The 27,474-nt window shown below is 41.3% G+C and overlaps 1 protein-coding gene across 1 annotated transcript in view; it reads left to right on the top strand.

Annotated features, from left to right (window-relative positions):
• The window catches only part of LOC129818863 (endoplasmic reticulum metallopeptidase 1-like), a 47,155-nt gene extending 22,388 nt beyond the window's left edge, over nt 1-24,767 (top strand). Inside the window, exons 8-17 of the mRNA XM_055875147.1 lie at nt 13,240-13,452; nt 13,833-13,956; nt 14,247-14,340; nt 15,414-15,588; nt 16,424-16,611; nt 16,754-16,906; nt 17,155-17,345; nt 20,428-20,543; nt 20,783-20,946; nt 22,989-24,767. Coding sequence (XP_055731122.1) covers nt 13,240-13,452; nt 13,833-13,956; nt 14,247-14,340; nt 15,414-15,588; nt 16,424-16,611; nt 16,754-16,906; nt 17,155-17,345; nt 20,428-20,543; nt 20,783-20,946; nt 22,989-23,156 — 1,586 coding nt within the window. The 3' untranslated portion in view covers nt 23,157-24,767. The remainder of the gene's footprint in view (nt 1-13,239; nt 13,453-13,832; nt 13,957-14,246; nt 14,341-15,413; nt 15,589-16,423; nt 16,612-16,753; nt 16,907-17,154; nt 17,346-20,427; nt 20,544-20,782; nt 20,947-22,988) is intronic.
• Nucleotides 24,768-27,474: the final 2,707 nt, after the last annotated feature.

The raw sequence follows: 27,474 nt of genomic DNA, 5'->3' as shown, positions 1-27,474 counted from the left end.
GCTCACATGCGCAATAGGCTAATTCAGGACACAGATTGTAGTTTTTATGCCCTGATATCAGGAGCTGGTAGCTAACAGTTGAATAAAAAAATTCAGAGAGCAAAACGAATACATCAGATGACAAATATTTAAGGAGAGAGAATCGGAGTTGTGATGCTGTGAAGCAGGGTGGTTGTCTGAAAGGAGCCTCCTGATAAAACCCTCCCAATTTCCTCAAAGTTCGATAGAATAGTTAATTTAGTATAATTGTTTTTGAGGGAAAAGTTACTTTTTTAATTTGTTTTATCGTCTGCGTTTAAAAAAAATCAGCTTCAACGCGTATACATAGCATGATCGCTAGCGCAGCGGCTAACAGGGATAGCTCTGTTAGCACTTCAGCAAGCATGATGTTGAAAGGGCAGAACATAGAACCCAGCTCGTTGTCGGCCTTGCAATTATCCCTACAGAAGGCCATGGAAGAAATGGCTGTAGTCAGCACCATTCTTGAATCGGATGTCTCTCAGGTAAAGCAATCTCAGATGGATATGCAAGAAGATGTATCGGTCATATTACAGAGGCTCGATGAGGCAGTGGGTCGGATATCAACGGTGGAGGACGATAATGACCGGCTGATCAAGAAAGCTGAGAAGAACGCCAAACTTTATGAGGATCTCCACAGAACCATGCAGGACGCAGCTAACCGAGACAGGCACCTCATTTTAAGACTTTTAGTAGTCAAGTAGGGTCTGGAGGATGGCAAGCTGAGGAATGCGTGAGACAAATAATCTTGAAGGCTCTGGGGGTGGATTTGGTAGAACCTGAGCTTCAACGAGTCCACGGTTCCCTTGCACCAAATACCACACGAGAATCAGCCGCCCATACTGATCATCATCCGCTTTCTCAGGGGTCTGGAGAGAAAGAGTGCTGGCCTCTGCGAAGGGAATGTATCGGGAGAAGAGAGAGGTGGCTTGGAAGGGCTGCAAGCTATCATTCTTTCCCGATATGATCAAGGAGCCGGCGGATAAATTGAGGCTGCATGAGTACATTTCACACTCTCCTCGGTTACAAGCGGTCTCTCGCAGACCAAGTGGAGGAGGGCTTTTTTCTTCAAGTAGAAAAACAAAGGGAGAGGGTGTGATGTTTTTTTTTTTTAAGGGGTGGATCAGCTTAATATTGCGGAAAGAATGTTGCTTCCATCAATGTAATTGTCTGCATCATTTCCAATCCCCCACATATATTTTTTGTAAATATATATATATCCGTACACGCATGCATACATATACACATATAAACATATGTAACGGATGTGAAATGGCTAGCTAGTTAGCGGTGGTGCGCGCTAATAGCCTTTCAATCGGTGACGTCACTTGCCCTGAGACCTTGAAGTAGTGGTTCCCCTTGCTCTGCAAGGGCCGCGGCCTTTGTGGAGCGATGGGTAACGATGCTTCGTGGGTGACTGTTGTTGATGTGTGCAGAGGGTCCCTGGTTCACGTCGGGGCGAGGGGACGGACTAAAGTTAAACTGTTACACATACCTATATAGATATATATACTTTTTTAAAGAATATACCTTTATTATTATTCCCTGCAAACCCTACCACCGATCCCCCAATTGGAGTAAACTAATAAACACTTCGGCTTTTACCTTCAATTTATACATCTTATACACATTTTACAGACACAGTCTACTTTACAATAGTTCTCTCTTGTTTGTTCTTAGTCCTTCCTCTATTTCTGATGTCCATCCAGTTTGATTTCTATTTGTAACTTTGCTATTTCACAAAAGTTCCGAACCTATATACATTTTACAGATCCCGTATGTTTTACATTGTTTATCTTGTTATTAGTCACACCCTTCAGCTCCATTCAACCCCTCCCATCTATCTCTCAACATCATCCATTTCGGGTTTCTATTTGCCATATATTTTTCAACTGTGCTGTGATGCTTCACAAAATAATTGAAACTTTCTATTCTCATAGCTTCTACAGATTGTAAATTAAAAATAAACATTTTTGCTAAAATAATTATTATATTATTGATTGATTGACGATGGCTTTTCAAATCGCCCAGTATTGCTATCTGTAGCGTTAGTTCTAGGCAAATGTTGCAATTCTTCAGCAATTCCTGGACCTGTGACCAAAAATGAGCTATATATGGACAATACCAAAATAAATGATCTAATGACTTTGCCTCCTCACAAGAGAATCTGCAGAGCTGGGAAGATTGTATCCCCCATGTATATAACATTCTATTAGTTGCAAGAATTTTGTTCAGTAATTTAAATTGAAAAATTCGAAGTTTTGAATCCGGCGTTGTTTTGCGTATCAATTCATAAACCATGTGCCATGGAATGGGTACATCGAAAATCTCTTCCGAAATTATTTTGCAATTTATATGGCACAGCTGTCAGTTTTTTGTTCCTTAAAATGAAATTGGTATATGTTTTTATTTATCACACTTTTCTTTAACCATTTATGTTCTTTAATACAGGGCCGACATACAGTGAGGCATAAAAGTATTTAGTCAGCCACCAATTGTGCAAGTTCTCCCACTTAAAAAGATGAGAGAGGCCTGTAATTTTCATCATAGGTACACTTCAACTATGACAGACAAAATGAGGGAAAAAAATCCAGAAAATCACATTGTAGGATTTTTTATGAATTTATTTGCAAATTATGGTGGAAAATAAGTATTTGGTCACCTACAAACAAGCAAGATTTCTGGCTCTCACAGACCTGTAACTTCTTCTTTAAGAGGCTCCTCTGTCCTCCACTCGTTACCTGTATTAATAGTACCTGTTTGAACTTGTTATCAGTATAAAAGACCTTTCCATGGTAGCAAGATCTTATCTATTTTTGCTAACTTTCTATAAAAATTTATAAGAGTGAGATAATTTCTTTCTTTTGGGATTTGTATACCGAGTATGTCCACATCTCCGTCAGATCATTTAATTGGTAAACTACATGGTAATGTAAAATTTGCATTTTTTAGTGATCCAATACGTAAAATAGTACACTTATCATAATTTGGTTTTAATCCAGAGAGGATAGCAAAAGTATCTAGATCCTCTGAGGCCGTGGAGAGACTCTAATTGTGGTTTTAAAAGAAAACATGAATCATCAGCGTACAATGACACCTTAGTTTTTAAGCCACGGATTTCTAATCCCTTAATATTATTGTTTGATCTAATCTTAACAGCTAACATTTTCGATGGCAATAATAAATAGATATGCCAATAGTGGACAACCTTGTTTTACTCCTCTAGATAGTTTAAAACTTTCTGAGATGTAGCCATTATTTAAGATTTTACACCTATGGTTATTATACATAACTTTAACCCATTTTATAAGAGATTCCCCAAAATTGAAATATTCTAGGCATTTATATATAAACTCTAGTCGTACTTTATCAAAAGCCTTTTCAAAATCAGCTATGAAAACCAGGCCTGGTGTCCCCGATATTTCATAGCATTCTATTTTTTCCAGTACTTGTCTTATATTATCTCCAATGTATCGTCCATGTAAAAAAAACTGTCTGATTAGGATGAATAATATCTGACAATACTTTTTTAATTCTATGCGCCAAGCATTTTGCTAGGATTTTTGCATCACAACACTGAAGTGTAAGAGGTCTCCAATTTTTTTAATGGACTGGATCTTTATATTTACCACTTGGGTCCTGTTTCAGTAATAATGATATCAGACCTTCTTGTTGCGTGTCAGATAATCTACCATTTATATAGGAGTGGTTAAAACATGCTAATAATGGTCCTTTGAGTATATCAAAAAAAGTTTTGTATACTTCCACTGGTATGCCATCCAGCCCTGGAGTTTTCCCATCCTTAAAGGCCCCAATTGCATCAAGCAGTTCCTCCTCTGTAATTTGGCCTTCACATGAATCTTTCTGTACAGATGTTAATTTTACATTATTATTAGGGAAAAAATCCTTTTTTTTTTTTTTTAAATACTAGTTTCAGTTAGTGGAGATGGAGGAGCCTGAAATGAAAACATATTCTTAAAGTACTTTACTTCCTCTTTCAAAATATAATTTGGTGAATCATGCGTGACTCCATCATTTGTAACAAGTTTTAATACATTTTTTTGGTAGCATTTCTATATTGAAGATTGAAAAATAATTTTGTGCATTTTTCCCCATAATCCATCCAGTTCGCTTTATTTTTATAATATATTACACTGGATCTTTCTTGAATAAGTTCCTCCATTTCTTTTTGTTTTTCCTCTAACTTATTCTGTGCCTCTATGGTACCGTTTTTATTACTATCTAACTGTACTGTTAGTCCTTCAATTTCCTTTGTTAATATGGACTGTTTTGATATAAATTGCTTTTGTTTTATAGATGAGTACTGAATTGCATGGCCTCTAAAGACACACTTAAAAGTGTCCCATACAATACGGGGATCTGCTGTACCTATGTTATGTCTGAAAATGTCAGTTCTAAATTCTTCTGTCCTAGTTCTAAACAATTTATCATCTAGTAGGCTTTGATTAAATTTCCAATATCCTCGCCCACGTGGAAATTCTGTAAGAGTAATATACACTGCTCAAAAAAATAAAGGGAACACTTAAACAACACAATGTAACTCCAAGTCAATCACACTTCTGTGAAATCAAACTGTCCAATTAGGAAGCAACACTGATTGACAATAAATTTCACATGCTGTTGTGCAAATGGAATAGACAAAAGGTGGAAATTATAGGCAATTAGCAAGACACCCCCAAAAAAGGAGTGATTCTGCAGGTGGTGACCACAGACCACTTCTCAGTTCCTATGCTTCCTGGCTGATGTTTTGGTCACTTTTGAATGCTGGCGGTGCTCTCACTCTAGTGGTATGCCACAAATGTGCATGTGTCTGCTCAAACGGTCAGAAACAGACTCCATGAGGGTGGTATGAGGGCCCGACGTCCACAGGTGGGGGTTGTGCTTACAGCCCAGCACCGTGCAGGACGTTTGGCATTTGCCAGAGAACACCAAGATTGGCAAATTCGCCACTGGCGCCCTGTGCCCTTCACAGATGAAAGCAGGTTCACACTGAGCACATGAGCACATGTGACAGACGTGACAGAGTCTGGAGACGCCGTGGAGAACGTTCTGCTGCCTGCAACATCCTCCAGCATGACCGGTTTGGCGGTGGGTCAGTCATGGTGTGGGTTGGCATTTCATTGTGGGGCCGCACAGCCCTCCATGTGCTCGCCAGAGGTAGCCTGACTGCCATTAGGTACCGAGATGAGATCCTCAGACCCCTTGTGAGACCATATGCTGACACATGCACATTTGTGGCCTGCTGGAGGTCATTTTGCAGGGCGCTGACAGTGCACCTCCTTGCACAAAGTCGGAGGTAGCGGTCCTGCTGCTGGGTTGTTGCCCTCCTACGGCCTCCTCCACGTCTCCTGATGTACTGGCCTGTCTCCTGGTAGCGCCTCCATGCTCTGGACACTACGCTGACAGACACAGCAAACCTTTTTGCCACAGCTCGCATTGATGTGCCATCCTGGATGAACTGCACTACCTGAGCCACTTGTGTGGGTTGTAGACTCCGTCTCATGCTACCACTAGAGTGAGAGCACCGCCAGCATTCAAAAGTGACCAAAACATCAGCCAGGAAGCATAGGAACTGAGAAGTGGTCTGTGGTCACCACCTGCAGAATCACTCCTTTTTTGGGGGTGTCTTGCTAATTGCCTATAATTTCCACCTTTTGTCTATTCCATTTGCACAACAGCATGTGAAATTTATTGTCAATCAGTGTTGCTTCCTAATTGGACAGTTTGATTTCACAGAAGTGTGATTGACTTGGAGTTACATTGTGTTGTTTAAGTGTTCCCTTTATTTTTTTGAGCAGTGTATATGCCAATTATGTGATGATCCGACCGCATTCTGTCCCCTATCAACACTTTTTAAACTTTTGGTGCCAGAGAGAATGGCATAAGAAAGTAGTCAAGACGACTAGCTTGATTAAGCCTCCGCCATGTATATTTCACTAGGTCAGGGTATTTAAGTCTCCATATATCCACTAATTCCAATATATCCATGACATTCATGATTTCCTTAAGTGCCTGAGGGTGATAGTTTGTAGTGGGATTTCCTTTCCGGTCCATAGAGGTATTTAAGACCGTATTAAAATCTCCCTCCATAATAATAGAGTCTACTGTTGCTTGTAGAGTTGATAAATTCTTCTATATATTTTCAAAGAAGCTTGGATCATCATTATTCGGACCGTATAGGTTAATAAGCCATATCTGTTTATTGTCCAATATCATATTTAAAATAATCCATCTACCTTGAGGATCTGTTTGGACAATTTGCACATTTGGATCAAAATTATTGTTAATTAAAACCATCACCCCTTTTGAATTTCTTTGCCCATGGGAGAAATATATTTTGCAGGTATTTCATATCTTATTTTCAAGCAAAAACATGGTGTTGCAATTTTGGTACATAAATTGAATTTTGTCATGTTAAAGCAACATAAGTATGAGGAAGAAATAATGATTTGTGTTGAGGCTCTGGTAAATGGTAATAAGGTTATGTGTAATATTTAAGCACCAAACAAGGAGGATCCTGGGTTTTTCCATGAGGTTAACCTCAACTGTCGCGGGACAGTTGAGCTAACATGCACTAATATGATTAGCATGACATTGTAAGTAAAAAGAACATTTCCCAGGACATAGACAAGTCTTATATGGGCAGAAAGCTTAAATTCTTGTTAATCTAACTGTACTGTCCAATTTACACCAGCTATTACAGTGAAAAAATACCATACTATTGTTTGAGGAGAGTGCACAAAAAAAAAACTTATCACGGCAACTGGTTTGACATTCACCTCTGAAGGTAAATAATGTACTTACATTCAGTAATATTGCTCTGATTGGTCATCCTGAGGGTCCCAGAGATAAAATGTAGCATAGGTAAAATCAATTTTTATATTCAAATGTAGGAAATGGGTTCTACAGTTTGAACCCCTGCTGTGTTTTTTAAAAGATTTGGGTATGTCGTCTTAAGCGAAAATTGGGGGGGAAAAGGGTCAGATCCTTAAGAGGTTGGTGTATCGCTGCTTTGTTCCTTGTTACAGCTTTAGAATAAGTAGCTTTATCAAAGATACCATCTTGAACCTGGTTAAAGTCTCCCGCCACCACTGTATTTCCAACAATGATTTCTCTCATAACCTTAATGAGGGATCTGGTAGACGTATGGAGACTTCCTTCTCTCAATCCTAGAGAGAAGGAATATTAATTTTATTCACATAACCATAAATATCATTCCAGGATAGATTACTTCCCAATTTCCAAGAGTATGACTAAAGAGGTGATAGATTGTAAAATAGGGGTTATTACTTTGACTGACCACGCAATAGTGGAATTATGTATAGCAGTGCTGATATGTCTAAGAAAAGCATTAGATCGAGGATGAATTCATCCTTATTCTAAAACTAAACATTTAATCTTAAGTGGGGTTTTTTCAGACAAACATTGGTTCCACTGATAAATGAGTACAGTGTGGGAGGCCTCTAAAGTTTGTTAGGGGCAAAATAATAGCACACACCAGTAGAAAGAAAGGGACAAATTAAAGAGTTGGAAAAAGAGTTATCCAAGAAAAGTCTGTGATCTGAAGTTTCAATTACATGAGATCTTTAACAAAAAAGGCTGAGTATGCAATGTTTCGGCAGAGGACCAACTTTTATGAAAAAGCAGGTTACATTTTGGCTAGAAAATGTAAACAAAAAGATTCCAGTTTTGTAATACCAGCTATCAAAAATTAAAGTGGGGAGGTACTGACTGGTACAAAATATATTGACAATGTGTTATTCAATGCTTTATAAGTCTGAATGTAACTTAGATGCAGTTCATTTGAATGCCTTTAAAAAAAAAAAAAAAAAAAAATAGCTTCTGGGGGTGTCCCCAAATCAAATAGAAGATTTGGATGCTCCTATATTAGAATCTGAGATAACAGCCATCATCTCAACGAAGTCTGGAAAGTCACCAGGATTAGACGGCTTCCCGGTTAAGTATTATAAGGGGAATATTATTGACGTATTAGCCCATATATTAACACGGGTGTGCGCAGCAGCTCTGGGACTTGAGCAGCTACCTGACACTTTTACTAAGGCACTCATTTCATTCATTCTCAAGAAGGATAGAGACCCCACTGACCCAGGGAGTTTTCGCCCTATCAGTTTAATCAGAGTTAATTTGTAAGGGGCTCTCCAAAGTACTAGCCATGAGGCTGGAGAAGGTTCTACCTCATATGATTCACACATATCAGGTGGGATTTGTAAAAAGTAGAACTTCCACAGACAATCTTAGACGTTTGCTTCACCTCGTGGCTGAGTCAAAAAGAGGATACTCAGCTGGCAGCTCTTGCGGAGAAGGCAGAAGGCATTCGATAGGGTGGAGTGAGGCTTTTTGACATATACCGTTCAAGTTTGGCTTTGGCCCTGGATTTGTCAAGTGGGTTAAGGTATTATACTCCAATCCAGAGCAGCAGTCCTTACAAATGGTATGGTCTCTTCCTTTTTTAATTTGTCAAGGGGAACCCAGCAGGGTAGTCCTCTCTCGCCTCTCCTTTTTACTCTTTTTGGAGCACTTGGCAGCAGCAAACAGAACTGCTTCAGGAATCAAAGGAGTGATGGGAGGTGCCAGAGAGCACAAGCTGTTTTATATGCTGACAACATATTGTTACTTATAAGGGAACTGGCCACATCGATCCCTCAGGTTTTTAACACAATTGACACATTCTCACAGATATCTGGTTATAACATTAATTGGCAGAAGTCAGAGGCTATGCGTGTATCCAAATGTTATCCTCCTGTTGCAATTGCTTAATTTCCATTCAAATGGATGCCATCAGGGATGAAATACCTAGGTATAAGACTGAGCAACGAACTACAGAATATCATGCAAATTAATGATGCCACTACTACAAAAAATAAATAATAATCTTGATAAATGGAGGTTGCTTAATCTTACTTTATAGGGCAAAATAAATACTGTTAAAATAGGTGTGGCACCACAGTTCAATGATGTGTCTATGATGCTGCCTGTGACCATTTCTTCCTTACTATTTAAGCAATACAATCAAATGATTAAGGATTACCTTTGGGAAGGGAAAACCCCCAGAATAAATGTGAACAAGTTATATGCTCCAAGGGATAGAGGAGGACTAGCATTATCCAATGTAGAACTATATAACATATCATATGACGTAGCCAAATTGGCCAGACATTGGGGCAATTGTGATTTCCATTTGGGATGGACTCAGATTGAGAGGTCTATCACGGCCACGTTTAGACCTATTGAGACCTTATCACGGAAAAAATATTCAGAGGCCGCAAAACTGAAGAGGCTAGCCCAATCCTACGACATTCCCAAGAGGTATGGGTTAAGATTCGTAAGATGCTTGGAATTTCCCAGTAGAAACAAAAATATTCTTCCATATGGCACAACTCAAATCAAATTTCATTGGTTACATACACGTTTGGCAGATGTTATTGCGGGTGTAGCGAAATGCTTGTGTTTCTAGCTCCAACAGTGCACTAATATCTAACAAGTAATATCTAACAATTTCACAACAATACACACAATCTAAAGTAAAGGAATGGAATTAAGAATATATCAATATTTGGTCGAGCAATGTCGGAGTGGCATAGACTAAAATAAAGTATAATAGAACACAGTATATACATATGAGATGAGTAATGCAAAATATGTAAATATTATGAAAGTGACTAGTGTTCCATTATTAAAGTGGCCAGTGATTTCAAGTCTATGTATATAGGCAGCAGCCTCTAACGTGCTAGTGATGGCTATTTAACAGTCTGATGGCCTTGAGATAGAAGCTGTTTTTCAGTCACTCTGTCCCAGCTTTGATGCACCTGTACTGACCTCACCTTCTGGATGATAGCGGGGTGAACAGGCAGTGGCTTGGGTGGTTGTTGTCCTTGATGAACTTTTTGGCCTTCCTGTGACATCGGGTGCTTTAGGTGACTGGGTAGTTTGCCCCCAGTGATGCGTTGGGCAGACCACACCACCCTTTGGAGAGTCCTGTGGTTGCGGGCGGGGCAGTTACCGTACCAGGCGGTGATACAGCCGTACAGGATGCTCTCAATTGGGCCTATGTAAAAGTTTTAGGTGCCAAGCCAAATATCTTCAGCCTCCTGAAGTTGAAGAGGCTCTGTTGCGCCTTCTTTGCGCCTTCTTCACCACACTGTCTGCGTGGGTGTACCATTTCAGTTTGCCAGTGACGTGTACGCCAAGGAACTTGAAGCTTTCCACCTTCTCCACTGCGGTTCCGGTGATGTGGATTGGGGGGTGCTAACCTCTGCTGTTTCCTGATATCCACGATCAGCTCCTTTGTTTTTGCCAGGGTTAACACGCTTAAATGTCTTACTCACATCGGCTACGGAGAAGGAGAGGCCACAGTCCTTGGTAGCTGGCCGCATCAGTGGCACTGTGTTATCCTCAAAGCGGACGAAAAAGGTGTTTAGCTTATCCGAAAGAAAGACGTCGGTGTCCGCGATGTGGCTCGGTTTCCTTTTGTTGTTTGTGATTGTCTGTAGACCCTGCCACATACGTCTCGTGTCTGAGCTGTTGAATTGCGACTCCACTGTGTCTCTGTAGTGATTTTTTTGCCTGTTTGATTGTCATACGTTGGAAATAACTACACTGTTTGTATTCGGCCATATTCCCAGTCACCTTGCAATTTTTAAATGCGGTGGTTTGTGCTTTCAGTGTTGCACGAATGATGCAATCTAGGTTTTAATAGTCACAGTGGGTACAACATCTCCTATGCATTACCAGATAAACTCAGTCACCGTATCAATGTTATTCTAAGAGGCTACCCGGAACATATCAAATTTTATTAGTCACATGCGCCGAATACAACCTTACAGTGAAATGCTTACTTACGAGCCCCTAACCGACAGTGCCGTTTCAAAAAATATGAATAAGAGATAAAAGTAACAAGTAATTTAAAGAGGAGCAGTAAAAAATAACAATATATACAGGGGCGTGCCAGTACAGAGTCAATGTGCGGGTGTGGGGGCACCGGTTATTTGAGGTAGTAGGTAGAGTTAATTAAAGTGGCTATGCATAGATGACAGCAGAGAGTGGCAGTGGTGTGGGGAGGGGGGGGGGGGGGGGCGCAATGTGAATAGTCTTGATAGCCTTTGGCTAGATGTTCAGGAGTCTTTTGGCTTGGGGCTAGAAGCTGTTTAGAAGCCTCTTGGACCTAGACTTGGCTCTCTGGTACCGCTTGACATGTGGTAGCAGAGAGAACAGTCCATGACTAGGGTGGCTGGAGTGTTCGACAATTTTCAGGGCCTTCCTCTGACACTGCCTGGTATAGATGTCCTGGTTGGCAGGAAACTTGTCCCCAGTGACGTACTGGGCCGTTCGCACTACCCTCTATAGTGCTTTGCGGTCGAAGGCCGAGCAGTTGCCATACCAGGCAGTGATGCAACCAGTCAGGATGCTCTTGATGGTGCAGCTGTAGAACCTTTTGAGGATCTGAGGACGCATGCCAACTCTTCTCAGTGTCCTGAGGGGAAATAGGTTTTGTATCTCAGTCCGCGTGATCAAAATAATGTTGAAGCATGGATTTCGATTGGTCAGATCCACATTGAATAGTCTGTAGCACGGGTACTTCCTGTTTGAGTTTCTGCCTATAGGAAGGGAGGAGCAAAATGGAGTCGTGATCAGATTTGCCGAAGGGAGGGCGGGGGAGGGCCTTGTAGGCTTTTCAAAAAGTTGAGTAGCAGTGGTCCAATGTTTTGTCAGAGCGAGTGCTACAGTCAATGTGTTGGTAGAACTTCGGTAGCGTTCTCCTCAGAAAAGGATGGTTCCATCAGTCTGACACGCTCTCCAACCATACTCGGGGCGTGGCTACTTACTTATGCACAGTTTAAAAGAGATAGATACTCGTATACCTCCTAAAATCACATGCATATCTTAACAAAAATACTTTCATTTTTCATATTATATGCGCAACGTATTGGATGGAAACTTGACAAAGGGGATATACTTTCCAACTTACAGTATTTCGTCCATAGAGTTTTTAATGTCATCACAAAATGAAAAGCAATATTACATTAGTTTTCAATAGCTCCTCACTGACCGTTCCCCACATTTTTATGTTAGAATTATTGTCCTCACAGGACAGTCTTGACACTATGCATTCGGGCAAGTAGCGTTCTCCTGGCATCCGCCAAACCCAGATTCGTCCGTCGGACTGCCAGATGGTGAAGCGTGGTTCATCACTCCAGAGAATGTGTTTCTGCTGCTCCAGAGTCCAATGGCGGCGAGCTTTACACCACTCCAGCTGAAGTTTTGCATTGCGCTTGGTGATCTTAGGCTTGTGTGCGGCTTCTCAGCCATGGAAACCCATTTCATGAAGCTCCCGACTAACAATTCTTGTGCTGACATTGCTTCCCGAGGCAGTTTGGAACTCGGTAGTGAGTGTTGCAACCAAGGACAGACGATTTTTACGCACTTCAGCACTCGGTGGGCCCGTTCTGTGAGCTTGTGTGGCCTACCACTTCACGACTGGGCCATTGTTGCTCCTAGATGTTTCCACTTCACAATAACATCATTTACAGTTGACTTGGGCAGCTCTAGCAGGAAAGCAATTTGACGAACTGACTTGTTGGAAAGGTAGCATCCAACGACGGTGCTACATCGAAAGTCACTGAGCTCTTCAGTAAGGCCATTCTACTGCCAATGTTTGTCTATGGACATTGCATAGCTGTGTGCTTGATTTTATACACCTGTCAGCAACGGGTATGGCTGAAATAGACAAATCCACTAATTTGAAGGGGTGTCCACATACTTTTGTATATATAGTGTATCTCTGCCTTTGTATTGTTGGCCCATTTGTTTAGGGGTGTTGTTGTCTTTGCATAGAATGCAACACATTCATGTATCTCATCCTCCCACTGATCCCTCTGTCTGTTTAATGATTGATATATTGCGTTGCTCTGCTGTTTGTTTAATGATTGATATATTGCATTGTGTTTGCTTAGCAAATGCTTTTATTGAAAGCAATTGCTCGACTAATTATACTAGTGAATCCCTACAGCCATTCAGGCTGTTGCCTTCTAAAGGGCACATGGGCAGTATAATCCAGATGGGATTTGAACAGACGAAACCCTCTGAACCATTGTTCATTTATTAAACTGCTTATCCAAATTGCCCTCACATAAATAAATCAAATGTATACATAATGAATACATTACCTCATCGTATCCCTAGGTGACAACATCCTGGCAGTACTGAAGCACCTGGTCATGTCTAAGGAGCTGGCGGACCCGTCCGAGTATGCCCATGGCAACATGGTGTTCTTTGACCTGCTTGGCATGGTGGTGGTGGCGTACCCGGAACATGTTGGCACCATCATCAACTACACGACTGCCATAGCAACCTTCCTCTACCTGTTGAAGAAGTGCCTCCATCCCAGCAACGTGGGTAAGTGGTATCATGAGCATATTTTGACATTTATTCATTCCTTTGTTTGCGTTTGTATTAAACGGATAGGGACCCGTGGAAAGGAAAGGTTGGAGGAGTGCGAGTCAGAAGGGCAGTGGTTCTGATTCGACGTGTTCCAGGTTCAGCAGCAGTAAGCACATGACACTCTGCCCTCGAATGGGTGTTGTATGTTTGTGAAGGATGTTAATGTGGTCTAAGTGTCAGTGCAGAGCAGGTTGGTCTGGTTATGTAACCTGGGCACAGGGTCTTTTCTAGTGCGGAATAGCCAACTCATATGGTCGTTCCATTTACAGTCTAGATCTTTTCTTCTGAAGTAGGTTAAAGCTGATGACGTCTGTATGTCCCGGTCTCTCTGCCAGGAGGTCGTTACGTGAAGGAGTTGGCATGTGCCACGGTGGCGGTCATCCTCAGCTGGTTGGTCACTCTGCTGACCGTGGTCTTTATAGCCTTTGTGGTGTCACTGATGGGACGATCCATGTTCTGGTAGTACCACTTGAAACACACATTTTCTTCAGGAAATGTACCTTTTCTAGTTTATTCTGCTTTTATTTAAAAACATTGAGATATTAATATTGAGTATAACAAGAACAGAAATATGGAAGTAGACTTATCAAATCAATATTTGTTCTGTATGTATATATTGGCTTGTCCCCACCACCCACTTCGGAGGACAATTCTAGAATTTTTTCAAAATAATGTTGAATCTTGTCATTACATATAGAAGTCAAGTCAATTTTGCATAAATATTGTATTTTCCATTGTCCTCTCTTTAGGTACAACAACTTCTACACCTGCATGTTTATGTACGGTTCTGCTGCCACTGGGATGATGGTCCTCTTCCACACACTTTCCAAGAACCTCTATGGGGTGAGCTGTGTGTGTGGGTGGGTGTGCGGTGCGTGGCCCACGCTGGTCAAGAACCTCCTGTACGGGGTGAGCAGAGCATTCTGTCTACCTGTACATTCACAAGTGGCTTAAAGTTGAAACCACAGTAAGCTTTCCTCCCACTGGTCATAAACTGGTTGAATCAACGTTGTTTCAAAGTCATTTTCTCCGCGTTGTGACCTGGAATAGGTAAATTTAAACAACATTCTGCTCCTTGCAACATGACGGGGTCTCCCTAATGAGTGCAGTATGCTGCAGTATTTACTAGCCTCAGAGGAGGAGAGCGTTATTCGGTGTGTGTGGTAAAAGGTATTCTCAGGAGGGTATTTAGAGTGTGCAGACATGCACAGTGGCTAGTAATAATGAAGTGGTTTTGAACTCTGAACAGCCTGTGAATTAGGCCTCTGTTAGTGCTCAGCGCATACATCTATAAGTGGAGCTGGGAGAGAGTGAGAGGTTGCCATGGCACGAGAGAGTGCAAGCAGGGGGAAACAAGAGAGTGCGAGCAGGGGGAAAGAGAGCGTGAGCAGGGGGAAACAAGAGAGCGCGAGCAGGGGGAAAGAGAGCGCGAGCAACAGTCTTTATTTCACTTTTGTTTATTATCTACTTCACTTGCTTTGGCGATGTTGGCAGGTTTCCCATTCCAGTAAAGCCCTTAAATTGAATTGAGAGAGCAGGGGGAAAGAGCAAGAGAGTCCCTCCCATCCCTCTCACTCTATCTAGACTGACGTTCAGACACACTCCATCTCTCACACGTTCACTTTGCAAGACCACAGTTGGGCTCCAGGGAGAACACAGCTCAAAACTAGTGTTACTGTTTTTGTGTAGCTAAGAGGTGCAACTACCCCTGAGAATCAAGGAACATTGTATTGCTATGAACTGAAATTGATGGGCCTTTTTTGGGAGAATAATATTTCAGCGGTTAAGTGGTGATAATGTGTTTGCCCTTAGTGACCTGTCTCTCTATGGTTTTCTCCTGCTATAGATGTCACCAGGGTTCTTCCATGCCCTTGTTGACCCCTCTCACTCCGTGGGTCTGTCTGTTCCTCCTCCAGGGTGCGCGTCGTCTGGAGGTGGGGGAGCTCTACTTTGACGTGAGCCTGCTGCTGTGGTGTGGCGCACTGGTTTACTTCACAGCTAACAGCCTCTGCTCTGCCTACGTCCCCATGCTCATGGTGGCCTTCCCCCTGGCCACCAAGCTGCTCCTCGCCAGGGAGTTCAAACTCCGAGGTCAAGAGACTTGAGTGGTCAAAACATTGTACCACACTGTACCTGGTTCTGTGTTACAGATTTATAACTTTTATTCGAATTTCTTTCCGATGAGGAAGATCCTTTTCATGGAAAATAAATGGATACTGGTTAGTGTTGGATACTAGGGTTGGGTGATATTTGCGGTGTGCTACTCCAAATGTCTCAATATCCAATATGATCGTTTGGCGCCAATAACGGCCAAATAATTTTTTTGTACCGATTTACAATTTTATAGTCACATCCTCATTTAAATAATCTTTGTGTGGCAAAAAAAAATGAGGCTTAGTTAATTCATTTGGACTTCGTTGTCAACATATCGGTGCAGCCTAACTGATAAAAGGGCCGTTTTTATTTGTGAAGTTCAAACGGAGTATAGTCTTTCTTCCACTTCACGATATATCGTCAATGTCAAATATCACGATATTCTATTTTAATCATATGTCGACCCAACCCTACTGGATACTGTTCAATGGTCCCATTGTTGTTATTATTAAGTGTGATGTTTAATCAGAAGGTCTTTTTCAGTTCATTTTCACAGCTCAGCTGATGCATTGATGTGTCTAACCATTATTGTTTCTTTAAATGGAAAGGCAGGAATTGTTATTATCCTGGCTGTTAATATGTCCCTCCTGTCCTGCTTTGGTCCAGGTGTATCTGTGGATACCTCTGTGCTCTACCAGCTGGGTTAGAGTTAGTTCATGTAAATGTATCTCTCCTGTCTATATCTCCAGGTGCTTCGGTGAAGTACTCTGTGCTCTACCAGCTGGGTTAGAGTTAGTTCATGTAAATGTATCTCTCCTGTCTATATCTCCAGGTGCTTCGGTGAAGTACTCTGTGCTCTACCAGCTGGGTCTGGCTTTGCCCTACGTCCACTTCATGTTCCTGATCTGGTTGGTGTTTGAGGTCTTCACGCCCACCCTGGGAAGGAGCAACACATACCCTGCTGATGTGGTCCTGGCCACCATCGTCACCCTCACCATACTCTTCTTCTCCTCCTTCTTTGTCAGTACAGTTACAAGTACCTCTTTAGCGAAAGATTAGAAACTCCACTTGTTTCAAGTGTCTCTTAGGAGCAAAATGTGATGCCAGGTGTTTTTAAGCCTCTCTCTCTCTCATTTTCTCTCTGTTTCCTTCTCTCGTCTAGCTCCACTTTATCTACCTGGCCAGGTCTACTAAGTGGCTGTTGGCAGGTCTGGGAACAGTGTTTACTGTGTTTCTGTTGCTTGTATCCTGTGGTATGTTCTTCCCCTACACAGCAGACCCCTCTGGTCCACGCCCCAAACGGGTCTTCATCCAGGTGAGACCATCTGAGGCTCTTTCTGCTTACACACACACACACACACACACATTCACACACACACACACACCTTGACCGATTTTTATCTCCCCTTTTATTTATCCAGGCAAGTCAGTTAATAACAAATGTATTATTTGAATGAAATTCATGAATGGTTTATTTAGTTAGAAACAGATGCAACCACGTTGACACGTTGAATAAACGATTATCTGATGCGGGGACCCCACCCCCCCCCCCCTCCCCAAAAGCACACCACTCGTATCGTCCATGGTCTGGACGGCCAGGTGGAGAGTAGAGACTCAGGTCTGTGGATCAACAGCTTTGACTACACTGGCATGCAGCACATCACGCCTATCATACCAGAGATCAATGATACCATCATGGCCAATTGTCAGGAGGACAGGCCTTTCTGTGGCTACCCCTGGTTCCGATCTGATAAGTAAGTCACACCCACAGAATTAAATGGAACGTTTTTATAATTACAATACATTTGATGTGTTGTTGTATCTCCGTGACTCGTCTGCTCTGTTGTTTAAAGTTCTGTTGGCCATGATGGATTTTGTTTACGTCTTATGAATTGATGGTGCACTGTCCATGTAGTTAGGCGGATCATATCTTTCTTTGACTTGTTTTATATTGTTTGACATTGTATGTATGTCTCATACGTTCCAAGATGTTCAAATAAACCTAAACTGAACCTTAACCTCGTAGAACGTACAGTGCCAGTCAACAGTTTGGACACACCTACTCATTTTTTAAATTTAACCTATATTTAACTAGGCAAGTCAGTTTAGAACAAATTCTTATTTACAATGACGGCCGACACATTCAAGGGTTTTTCTTTATTTTGACTATTTTCGACATTGTAGAATAATAGTGAAGACATCAAAACTATGAAATAACACACATGGAATCATGTAGTAACCAAAAAAGTTTTAAACAAATCGAAATATATTTTAGATTCTTCAAAGTAGCCAATCTTTGCGTTAATGACAACTTTGTACACTCTTGGCATTCTCTCAACCGGCTTCGTGACGAATGCATTTCCAACAGTCTTGAACGAGTTCCCACATATGCTGAGCACTTGTTGGCTGCTTTTCCTTCCCTCTGCAGTCCTACTCATCCCAAACCATCTCAATTGGGTTGAGGTCGGGTGATTGTGGAGGCCAGGTCATCTGATGCAGCACTCCATTGCTCTCCTTGGTCAAATAGCCCTTACACAGCCTGGAGGTGTGTTTTGGGTCATTGTCCTGTTGAAAACAAATGATAGTTCCACTAAGAGCAAACCAGATGGGATTTCGTATCGCTGCAGAATGCTTTGGTAGCCATGCTGTTTAAGTGTGCCTTGAATTCTAAATAATTCACAGGCAGTGTCACCAGCAAAGCACCACCACACCTCCTTGCGTCACTGTGGGAACCACACATGCAGAGATCATCCGTTCACCTACTCTGCATCTCACAAAGACAAATTTGGACACATCAGACCAAAGGACAGATTTCCATTGGTCTAATGTACATTGCTTGTGCTTCTTTGCCCAAGCAAGTCTCTTCTTATTATTGGTGTCCTTGAGTAGTGGTTTCTTTGTAGCAATTAGACCATGAGGGCCTGATTCATGTAGTCTCCTCTGAACAGTTGATGTTGAGATGTGTCTGGTACTTGAACTCTGCAGCCCAAATAAATGCTTCACAATCTGAGGTGCAATCCTCTACAGCAGAGGTAACTCTGGTCTTCCTTTCCTGTGGCGGCCCTCATGAGAGCCAGTTTCATCATAGCGCTTCATGGTTTTTGCAACTGCATTTGAAGAAACTTTCAAAGTTCTTGAACTTTTCCGGATTGAATGACCTTCATGTCTTAAAGTAATGATGGACTGTCGTTTCTCTTTGCTTATTTGAGCTGTTCTTGCCATAATATGGACTTGGTCTTTTATCAAATAGGGCTATCTTCTGTATACCACCCCTACCTTGTCACAACACCTGATTGGCTCAAACGCATTAAGAAGGAAAGAAATGTCACAAATTAAGTTTTAACAAGGCACACCTGTTAACTTCTCTAGGATAGGGGGCAGCATTTGGAATTTTGGATGAAAAGCGTGCCCAAATTAAACTGCCTGCGACTCATGCCCAGAAGCTAAGATATGCAAAGCCATATCATTAGTAGATTTGGATAGAAAACACTCTGATGTTTCTAAAACTGCTTGAATCATGTCTGTGAGTATAACAGAACTTATTTAGCAGGCACAACCCCGAGGACAAACCATTCAGATCTTTTTATTTTTTGGTTACTCTCTTTTCAATGGGTTTTCATTGGGAATCCAGATTTAAGGGACCTTCTTGCAGTTCCTATTGCTTCCACTGGATGTCAACAGTCTTTAGAAATTGGTTGAGGTTTTCCCTTTGAGAAATGAAGAAGTAGCACTGTTCAGAATGAGGGTAGAGAGAAGTGTAGTCTTTGTTAGAGGCGCGTGACCTGAAAGCTCGCTACACTTTGTTTTCCTCCGGCATTGAACACAGATCATCCCGTCTTAAATTTTATTGATTATTTACGTTAAAAAATACCTAACGTTGTATTACGAAAGTAGTTTGAAATGTTTGGACAAAGATTACAAGTAACTTATGAGATATTTTGTAGTCACGTTGCGCGAGTTGGAACCGGTATTTCTCTGGATCAAACACGCCAAATAAATGGACATTTTGGATATATATCGACGGAATTAATCGAACAAAAGGACAATTTGTGATGTTAATGGGACATATTGGAGTGCCAACAGAAGAAGCTCGCCAAAGGTAAGGCATGAATTATATCTTTATTTCTGCGTTTTGTGTCGCGCCCGGAGGGTTGAAATATGATGGTCTGTGTTTGTTTGCTTGGGTGCTATCCTCAGATAATAGTGTCGTTTGCTTTCGCCGTAAAGCATTTTTGAAATCTGACACATTTGCGGGATTCACAACAAGTGTAGCTTTAATTTGGTATATTGAATGTGTGATTTCACAAAAGTAAAATTTTGATAGTAATTTATTTGAATTTGGCGCTCTGCATTTTCACTGGATGTTGGCCAGTTGGTACGCTAGCGTCCCACATATCCCAGAGAGGTTAATTGAATTGCATTCCATGTGACTACCTCATGAAGCTGGTTGAGAGAATGCCAAGAGTGCAAAGCTGTCATCAAGGCAAAGGGTGGCTACTTTGAAGAATCTCAATCTATATTTTGATTTGTTTAACACTTTTTTGGTTACTGCATGATTCCATATGTGTTAGTTCATAGTTTAGATGTCTTCACTATTATACTACAATGTAGAAAATAGTTCAAATAAAGAAAAACCCTGGAATGAGTCGGTGTGTCCAAACTTTTGACTGGTACTGTATACTTAAAAAGAAAGACATGAACTGTTTTTAAAATGTTACTGTATCATGCATATACCATATATTTATTCTTGAACACTTTCTGGCAAGTTTTGACTGGTTCAGCAAAAAAAACAAAATAACAGCTGTAAAAAAGAAAATCTACTTTTCTTGTTTTCAGGAATAACTGGTACCTCCCAGCCCCTGAGGTCTTTCCCAAGTCTCCTGTGGAGTTTCAGCTCCTTTCTAAAGAGGAGACAAAATGGGGAACAGTTAAGATGACTTTTGAAGTCAAAGGTGAGATGTCCCTTTCATCCTCTAATCCTCTGCACCGTGTGTCTACATCCTCTCCTCCTACCTTCTGTAAGATCCATTACCCCTCCCAGCTCTTTCCAAATATTTTGTTAAAATGGCACTACCCTCGTGTGACGAGAACCCATAGTTTATTACATCATATGGTCAGGATTAACTCCTGAGCCTATGCGTTGTGTGTGAGACTGTGTGTGTGACTTCATAACTGAATGTGTGTCCTCCAGGTCCCAGCCACATGTCCCTCTACCTCATGCCCCACCGAGGAGCCTCTCTGTCTAGCTGGTGGTTTGGGGACGGCACCCCCCAGTTATACCTGGCTAGAGAGTATTTCATATTCTACACCCATGGCCTGGACGCCCCCGCCTGGAACTTCTGGTTCGAAATACAGGTATTGAATATTAGGGATTTAAGGTTCCAAGCAGGCAAAGCTGGTGACAACAAAACTGTCTGTTATCTGATTGTAATGACATCATTTGGACCAGTTTTGCCTGCTGGGTTAGCGCTTCATTTCATACCTTGCTTTTTTTCGCGCACAATGTACAGTACCAGTCAAAAGTTTTGATATACCTACTCATTCAATTTTTTTAAATATATATTTTTTAACAATTGTCTACATTGTAGAATAGTGAAGACATCAAAACTATGAACTAACAAATATGGAATCATGTAGTAACCAAAAATGTGTTAAACAAAATATATTTTATATTTGAGATTCTTCAAAGTAGCCACCCTTTGCCTTGATGACAGCTTTGCACACTCTTGGCATTCTCTCAACCAGCTTCAACTGGAATGCTTTTCCAACAGTCTTGATGGTGTTCCCACATATGCTGAGTACTTGTTGGCTGTTTTTCGTTCACTCTGAGATCCAACTCATCCCAAACCATCTCAATTGGGTTAAGGTCGAGTGATTGTGGAGGCCAGGTCATCTGATGCAGCACTCCATCACTCTCCTTCTTGGTCAAATAGCCCTTACACAGCCTGGAGGTGTGTAGGGTCATTGTCCTGTTGAAAAACAAATGATAGTCCCACTAAGCGCAAACCAGATGAGATGGCGTATCGCTGTAGAATGCTGTGGTAGCCATGCTGGTTAAGTGTGCCTTGAATTCTAAATAATTCACAACAGTGTCACCAGCAAAGCACCATCACACCTCCTCCATGCTTCACGGTGGGAACCACGCATGCAGAGATCATCCGTTCACCTACTCTGCGTCTCACAAAGACACGGCGGTTGGAGCCAAAAATCTCAAACTTGGACTCATCAGACCAAAGGACAGATTTCCACCGGTCTAATGTCCATTGCTCCTGGACTTCCTGACGGACCGTCCCAAGGTGGTAAGGGTAGGCAACAACACGTCTGCCACGCTGATCATCAACACTTGGGCCCCTCAGGGGTGTGTACTTAGTTCCCTCCTATACTCCCTGTTCACCCACAACTGCGTGGCCAAACACGACTCCAACACCATCATTAAGTTTGCTGACGAAACAACAGTGGTAGGCCTGATCACTGATTGGCTCAAATGCATTAAGAAGGAAAGAAATTTCACAAATAAACAAGGCACACCTGTTAACTGAAATGCATTCCAGGTGACTACCTCATGAAGATGGTTGGGAGAATGCCAAGGGTGTGCAAAGCTGTCATCAAGGCAAAGGGTGGCTGCTTTGAAGAATCTAAAATATATTTAGATTTGTTTAACACTTTTTTGGTTACTGCATGATTCCATATGTGCTATTTCATAGTATTGATATATTCACTATTATTCTACAATGTAGAAAGAATAAAGAAACGGGCCTCCCGGGTGGCGCAGTGGTCTAGAGCACTGCATCGCAGTGCTAGCTGCGCCACCAGAGTCTCTGGGTTCGCGCCCAGACTCTGTCGCAGCCGGCCGCGACCGGGAGGTCCGTGGGGCGACGCACAATTGACATAGCGTCGACCGGGTTGGGGAGGGTTTGGCCGGTAGGGATATTCTTGTCTCATCGTGCTCCAGCGACTCCTGTGGCGGGCCGGGCGCAGTGCGCACTAACCGAGGGGGGCGGGTGCACGGTGTTTCCTCCGACACATTGGTGCGGCTGACTTTCGGGTTGGAGGCGCGCTGTGTTAAGAAGCAGTGCGGCTTGGTTGGGTTGTGCTTCGGAGGACGCATGGCATTCGACCTTCGTCTCTCCCGAGCCCGTACGGGAGTTGTAGCGATGAGACAAGATAGTAATTACTAGCGATCGGATACCACGAAAATTGGGGAGAAAAGGGTTAAAAAAAAAAAAAAAGAAAGAATAAAGAAAAACCCTGGAATGAGTAGGTGTCCAAACTTTTGACTAGTACTGTATTTTCAAAAGCTTCACACTAATTTGGGCACAATGTACATTTATGTGTTTATTTATATATTGTCCATATATGATTGTGTTTTTTGATGTGTCTGTATTTCCCCTCTCCAGCCTCCCAGAGAGGAGGGCCCAGAGGGGATGATCTCAGTAGCCATCTCATCTCACTATTACTTTGGAGAGGACCAGAGGACTGTTCAGCTAGACGACATGCTACAGAGGTTCCCCAAGTGGGCCTTCCCCTCTTCCTGGGTCTCAACCTATCACATGTACCGATACTGAGATAATGTGCCCGTTGTTGAGCCTGCTTCCCCTCGACTCCAACACACTGAAACAGACACAGATGGCAGACACACGGACATGCACGTACCCAGTTCCCTGGCATATTCAAGAGAACCTCACCATCACTTTGTCAATAAGCTAGTTGCTAACAGGAGAGCCACTTAAGCCAAGCATCCTTTTTTATGCAGTATAAAGTAACAGGTAGGACTAACTTACTGACAAGGGCATGGTCCCCCGGAGTTCTTCCTTTCTTTGTGGGGATAGAGATAATTAGGGCATTGTTTTTTTTTAACTCTCTCTGCCTAACTGTTTTGTATCTATTCTACCTCCTGCCAGCTCTGTCAACAAGCACGAGGTCAAAAGCATCAGTCTCTAGCGTCACTATCTATATTTTCAGGAAAGGCTACAGTGCCTTAGATGGATGGTTATATCTCTAACATCTCTGGTTCTGACCTTTCCAGGGCCAAGCTTAAAGGGAAAATTCACTTATTTTACATTTCCCTAGGGTGTATTTTGTTTCCTTCAAACTGTTTTTTTTATATATATAAAAAAAAAAAAATATGGGTTGAAGAATGAATTTAATTCACACAGAAACATTGTCATGTTTTGATTGTTTATATTTTATTGTACTGAAATTGCTATGGATTTATTTTTACAGGGAAACTGATAGTTCAGAGGGAGCGGCACAAGGGTGCACTCCTAATCCTTTAAATATAGTTGATTAGATAAAAATCTGGCTGTCTTTTCCTGTCTTTTGTTTTAACTAGCAACGTGCAATGAAATGTTAATTCAAGTTTGGTGTGAGTTTTTGCATGAATTTGGTTTAAAGGACAGTGAATTTGTTCGTACTTTGAGAACTTGCTACCTAGCTCGTGTGTATCAGACACACTGTTTTTTTCTCCGAGATTATGCTGAACTGAAGACACGTGTTACTACTGTTGGGGTTCTGAGAATATGAAATATACTTATTCATGTCACTGAGGGAGAGAGGGCAATGTATAACTTTTACATTATATCAGGTATCCTATTGAAATATTGAGTGCAGGGAAGCAATCACGTGTGGCAGGCATTGATAAGGGGAGAGAGCCATGGATTAGTGATGAAGTTTGAAGTGTATGGCCCCTAGCAGTAAAGATACAATGTTTGTACAGATGTGTAGGAGGAGATTCAGCCTAGGAGGAAGGGTTACATATCAGTGCTTGTGTGAAAATGTTTTTGTCTGAATGCAGCCGTATGGACCCTCTGGGAAGAATAAATGTGGTTAAGCTTTTATAGTGTCTGTTAGGTTATAATTCTCAGAATAAAAAAACTCAACAGTTGGCGCTGCGAGCAGTCAAACAAGAATCAGTGAAACAGGAGCCGGTGTTGTGCTGAAAATCTCCCCCTGCCAGAATCCCCCCCCCCCCCCCCCCTTTGTGTGAACACACACACACTCAACTCTTCATTGCTGCGACTTGCTTGCTAGTTGAGATTTCTGATCACGTCAGGCTGCGTTTCATAAACATTTTTATGTTGGTTTGATCGCAGGGGAGGCACCTGTAATGTCTGCAGTTTTCGGTTTGGCTATTTGTTTCAAGTGTATTAGTCTATAAATAAATCTCTTTTCCAAAATGTGTCATCTCTCTCATGTCTTATTCGACTAGTAGTTGTTCTGAAATGTTTATTGCTTGCCTAAGTTTTACTCCCTCAATGTTTAATATAACACACATACATTTATTATTCATTTCGGTTGCCTATCCTGACGTGAAGTTTGTTCTATAGAAAGTTTTTGACTCTAGCCACAAAATTAAGGAAATTAGAAAGGGGGGAGGATTTCAGCTATTTTCTTGCCTGCCAAAATTCTCCTTGATCCAACTTCTGACTAGATGGCCACTAAACACATGTATTTAAATAATTGTTACAAGAAACCTATACTATTCTCTTGTTCCCTGTTTTGCTCAGAAAAATACATGTAAAGATGTATAGACTACTTGCCATTTATGTTTTGCTAGATGACCTGAGCCATCTAGCAAATGGCTAGATGACCTGAGCCACTTCTGTGGGGAGGTGGACAATAATGAGGAAGACACTAACTGGGTAATTGCTTGTTCACTTCTAAAAGGCACATTTTTAGGAGTACGAATTTGTATAAGCAGTAATATTTCTAGAGGTAGTATCATCGATCGCTTTGTCTGATAATTAAATAATTGTAACTCAAGAAAATGTATTTGTTTTAAATATATTTAAAAAATTCATCATACACTTCAGATTGTTTGTGAACGCTGCCCACGATGGTTCCAGCAGTCCTGTATGAAAACCATCCTATCATTGGAGGATTATGTCTGCGCTGCCTGTCGGGACTAGGTTAGGCTTGAGTTCCAGGTGATGGGGTTAGTTCCTTGTTAATCATTGGCTCATTGGCGAAATTATCATTCTGACAATATCTTTAATTAAATCATTCAAAAACCTTTATTAATGCAATTGCAGACAGAAGTTGACAACAGGAACATAGCACGCATGTTTCCCAAGTATGTTCTGCAAAATAGGAAAAGTCCCAAGTTATTTTTTAAACTTATTGTCAATAGGGGGGGCGCTATTTTCACTTTGGAAAAAATCGTGCCCAATTTAAACGGCCTCGTACTCTATTCTAGATCATACAATATGCATAGTATTATTACTATTGGATAGAAAACACTCAAGTTTCTAAACCTGTTTGAATTATATCTGTGAGTAAAACAGAACTCATTTGGCAGCAAACTTCCAGACAGGAAGTGAAAATTCTGAAAATGGGGCTCTGTTTCAGGGCCTGCCTATTCAATTGTCTTATATTTATCGATATGCATGCACTTCATACGCCTTCCACTAGATGTCAACAGGCAGTGGAAGGTGGAATGGGGTGTCTAGCTTGATCTGAGGTCGAACAAGAGCTTTTGGAGTGGCAGGTCAGGAATTTCATTAGTCTACCAAGGCGCGAGGCGGAGCTCGACATTAGCTTCTGAAAAGCTTTCGGTTTACACGGCGAATATCTCCGGCTCTGATTTTATTTGATACATGTTATAATAACATCGTGAAGTCGTTTTTTTCAACCGAGTTTTATCAGTTTATTCAACGTTTATTGGGACTTTTGGAGTTTTCCATTCTTTGCGTCAAGAGAAGGTGGGAACGTTATCAACATTGGCTAGCATTGTGGCGCGAATTCGACAGAAGAAAAGGACATTCTAAAACCAAACAACGATTTATTCTGGACCAAGGACTCCTTGAACAAGATTCTGATGGAAGCTCAGCAAAAGTAAGAACAATTTATGATGTTATTTCGTATTTCTGTGTAAAGTGTTGAGTCCTATTCTCCGCCGTTTTGGCGAGCGCTGTCTCGCAATAACGCAAGCTGTTATGGTAAAGTTATTTTTTTAAATCTAACACGGCAATTGCATTAAGAACCAGTGTACCTTTCATTTGCCATACAACAAGTATTTTTATGTAAAGTTTATGAGTTCTTTGGTCAGATTAGGTGAGTGTCCAAAATATCTCTGGAGATTCTGGTGAATCGATGCTACCTATTCACAATGTATAATCAGGATTTGTAGCTCTAAATATGCACATTTTCGAACAAAACATAAGTGTATTGTATAACCTGATGTTATAAGACTGTCATCTGATGAAGTTGTTCAAGGTTAGTGATTAATTTTATCTCTATTCTGTCAGTTTTGTGCAAGCTATTTTGGCGGGGAGTAAATTGCGTTGTGTGTTTGGCTACTGTAGTGAGCTAATAGAAATATATATTGTGTTTTCGCTGTAAAACACTTTAAAAAAAATCGGAAATATTGGCTGGATTCACAAGATGTTTATCTTTCATTTGCTGTACACCATGTATTTTTCATAAATGTTTTATGATGAGTATTTATGTATTTCACGTTGCTCTCTGTAATTATTCTGGCTGCTTCGGTGCTATTTGTGATGGTAGCTGCAATGTAAAACTATGATTTATACCTCAAATATGCACATTTTTCGAACAAAACAAATGTATTGTATAACATGTTATAAGACTGTCATCTGATGAAGTTGTTTCTTGATTAGTGACTAATTATATCTCTATTTGGTCGGTTTTGTGATAGCTACCTATGCGGTAGAAACATGGTGAAAATATGCGGTTGAGTCTTTGGCTATTGTGGTTAGCTAATATAAATACATAGTGTTTTCGCTGTAAAACATTTTAAAAATCGGAAATGATGGCTGGATTCACAAGATGTTTATCTTTCATTTGCTGTATTGGACTTGTGATTTCATGAAAATTATATTATATGATATCCCTGTCCCGTTAGGCTAGGCTATGCTAGTCAGC

Source organism: Salvelinus fontinalis, chromosome 21 (assembly GCF_029448725.1).
Source record: "Salvelinus fontinalis isolate EN_2023a chromosome 21, ASM2944872v1, whole genome shotgun sequence".
NCBI lineage: Eukaryota > Metazoa > Chordata > Actinopteri > Salmoniformes > Salmonidae > Salvelinus > Salvelinus fontinalis.
Note: the sequence above shows the minus strand (reverse complement) of the source record. Positions and strands in the feature narration are given on the sequence as shown.